The sequence below is a fragment of the Lithobates pipiens genome, unplaced genomic scaffold, assembly GCF_037356315.1.
Source record: "Lithobates pipiens isolate NorthernLeopardFrog02 unplaced genomic scaffold, aLitPip1_a1.2 Scaffold_22, whole genome shotgun sequence".
Lineage (NCBI taxonomy): Eukaryota > Metazoa > Chordata > Amphibia > Anura > Ranidae > Lithobates > Lithobates pipiens.
Window position 1 is genome coordinate 7,373,289 of NW_027507784.1, and position 1,722 is coordinate 7,375,010.

The window sequence follows — 1,722 nt, forward strand, 5'->3', positions numbered from 1 at the left end:
GAGGATCTCTGATCTCCTTGGAGAGATTTTCACTCATATCTTGTTGTGCTTTTGAGACAAGAAATGTAGGAAAATCTTTCCAAAAAGACACAGCAAAAAAAAACAAAACCTAAATAGGGGGTTCAAACAAATCCTTATTCTATCGAAACAAAAAGATTTCTTATTAGAGATGCACATTAGAAAAAAAACGCCGTCCAATGGATCAAAAAAGTAAGTTTCCATCATTCTCTACCTCTATTTCGGCAGAGATTTCTTCCTGAAAACCCTTTGAAATGCTGTTTTGAAATCCTGGTTCCTCAGACTGTAAATGAGAGGATTGAGGACAGGAAGGATCACTGTGTAAAAGACGGACACAACTTTGTCACCCGAAAAATGATGATGAGTACTTGGTCCAAAATAGTTTAACATAATGGAGCCATAATACATAAACACCACTGTCAGGTGAGAGGTACAAGTAGAGAAAACTTTCCTTCTATTTCCCTTAGATTGTATATTAAGAACAGTTTTGATTATATAGACATAGGGCAGAAAGGTCAGTGTTATAGTCCCAGCTGAAAGGAAGCCAACCAAAAGAAAAACGAGCAGAATATTGATGAAGGTGTCACTGCAGGAGATCCGAAACAATAGGGGAAGGTCACAGAAGAAGCTTTCTATAATATCTGATCCACAAAATGTTAAATTAAAGGCATGAAGTGTGTGAACTAAGGAATGGGTAAAGCTGAGACACCACACAATGGACACCAACTGTACACAGACTTGCCAACTCATGACCTGTGTGTAATGTAATGGCTGACAAATGGCGGTATATCGGTCATAGGACATGACAGCCAACAGAAAAATATCACAACCGGCAAAATAAATAAAGAAGAAGACTTGGGTTAAACAAGCCTGTATGGAAATTGTCTTTGTCTTGGTGTGAAGATCAAATAACATTCGTGGGACAGTCAATGAGGAATAACTGAGGTCCAAACCGGCCAGGTTCCCAAGGAAGAAATACATAGGAATATGGAGGTGAGAGTCGGTGACTATGACGACAATAATCAGAAAATTCCAGATTAATGTCAGAAGGTAGATGAGAAGAAAGAAGAGAAAAAAAGGAAGCTGGAGATGAGGAAGGTCAGAGAGTCCAGCGAGGAGGAATTCCTTCAAAATTGTCTGATTTCCCATTCCAATATATTTACCAATATTTTACTTATTTATTTTAAGTAGGAAAAAAAGTTAATCTTATATATGTTTCAGCTGTCGAACATGAAAAACACGACAGAAATACAACTTTAATTTTGATTTTTTTTTTTTTTTTGATTTTCTTCTTGTTTAAGAAAAACCTGCAGATGCAATACAATTCACTTTATTCTGTGACTTAAAGGAAGACTTGATTTGTGGCAATCTAAAATAATGAAAAGAGAAATTCTATCAGCAAAAGTTAAGTCATTTATGTCACACGGGGGGGGAAAAATCAGCTTTAGCTTTATGTCCTGTAGGCACGACAGGAGGTAGTGAGGAAAATCTCCTTTTCGGAAAGGTGTCCCCTTTGGAAGATTTCCTCTCTGATCCTGTTCTTGGGACAGCTCAAAATGTTGAATCGCTCATCACTTTCAGACCCGCGGACAATGGTCACCACGATAAAATGAGAAGGTGAATCTCCCCAGCTGCAACAAAGACAGCAATAAAAACCTGACAGAAGATCTAAACCTTCAATCTATCATTACAATAACCCCTGGT

General features: G+C 37.7%; 1 protein-coding gene across 1 annotated transcript; it reads right to left on the minus strand.

Annotated features, from left to right (window-relative positions):
- Positions 1 to 234: 234 nt before the first annotated feature.
- Positions 235 to 1,350, minus strand: LOC143925317 (olfactory receptor 5AR1-like). The gene has a single exon (XM_077449897.1). The coding sequence runs from the start codon at positions 1,165 to 1,167 to the stop codon at positions 235 to 237; it is 933 nt and encodes a 310-aa protein (XP_077306023.1). The 5' UTR covers positions 1,168 to 1,350.
- Between the last annotated feature and the right edge of the window lie 372 nt (positions 1,351 to 1,722).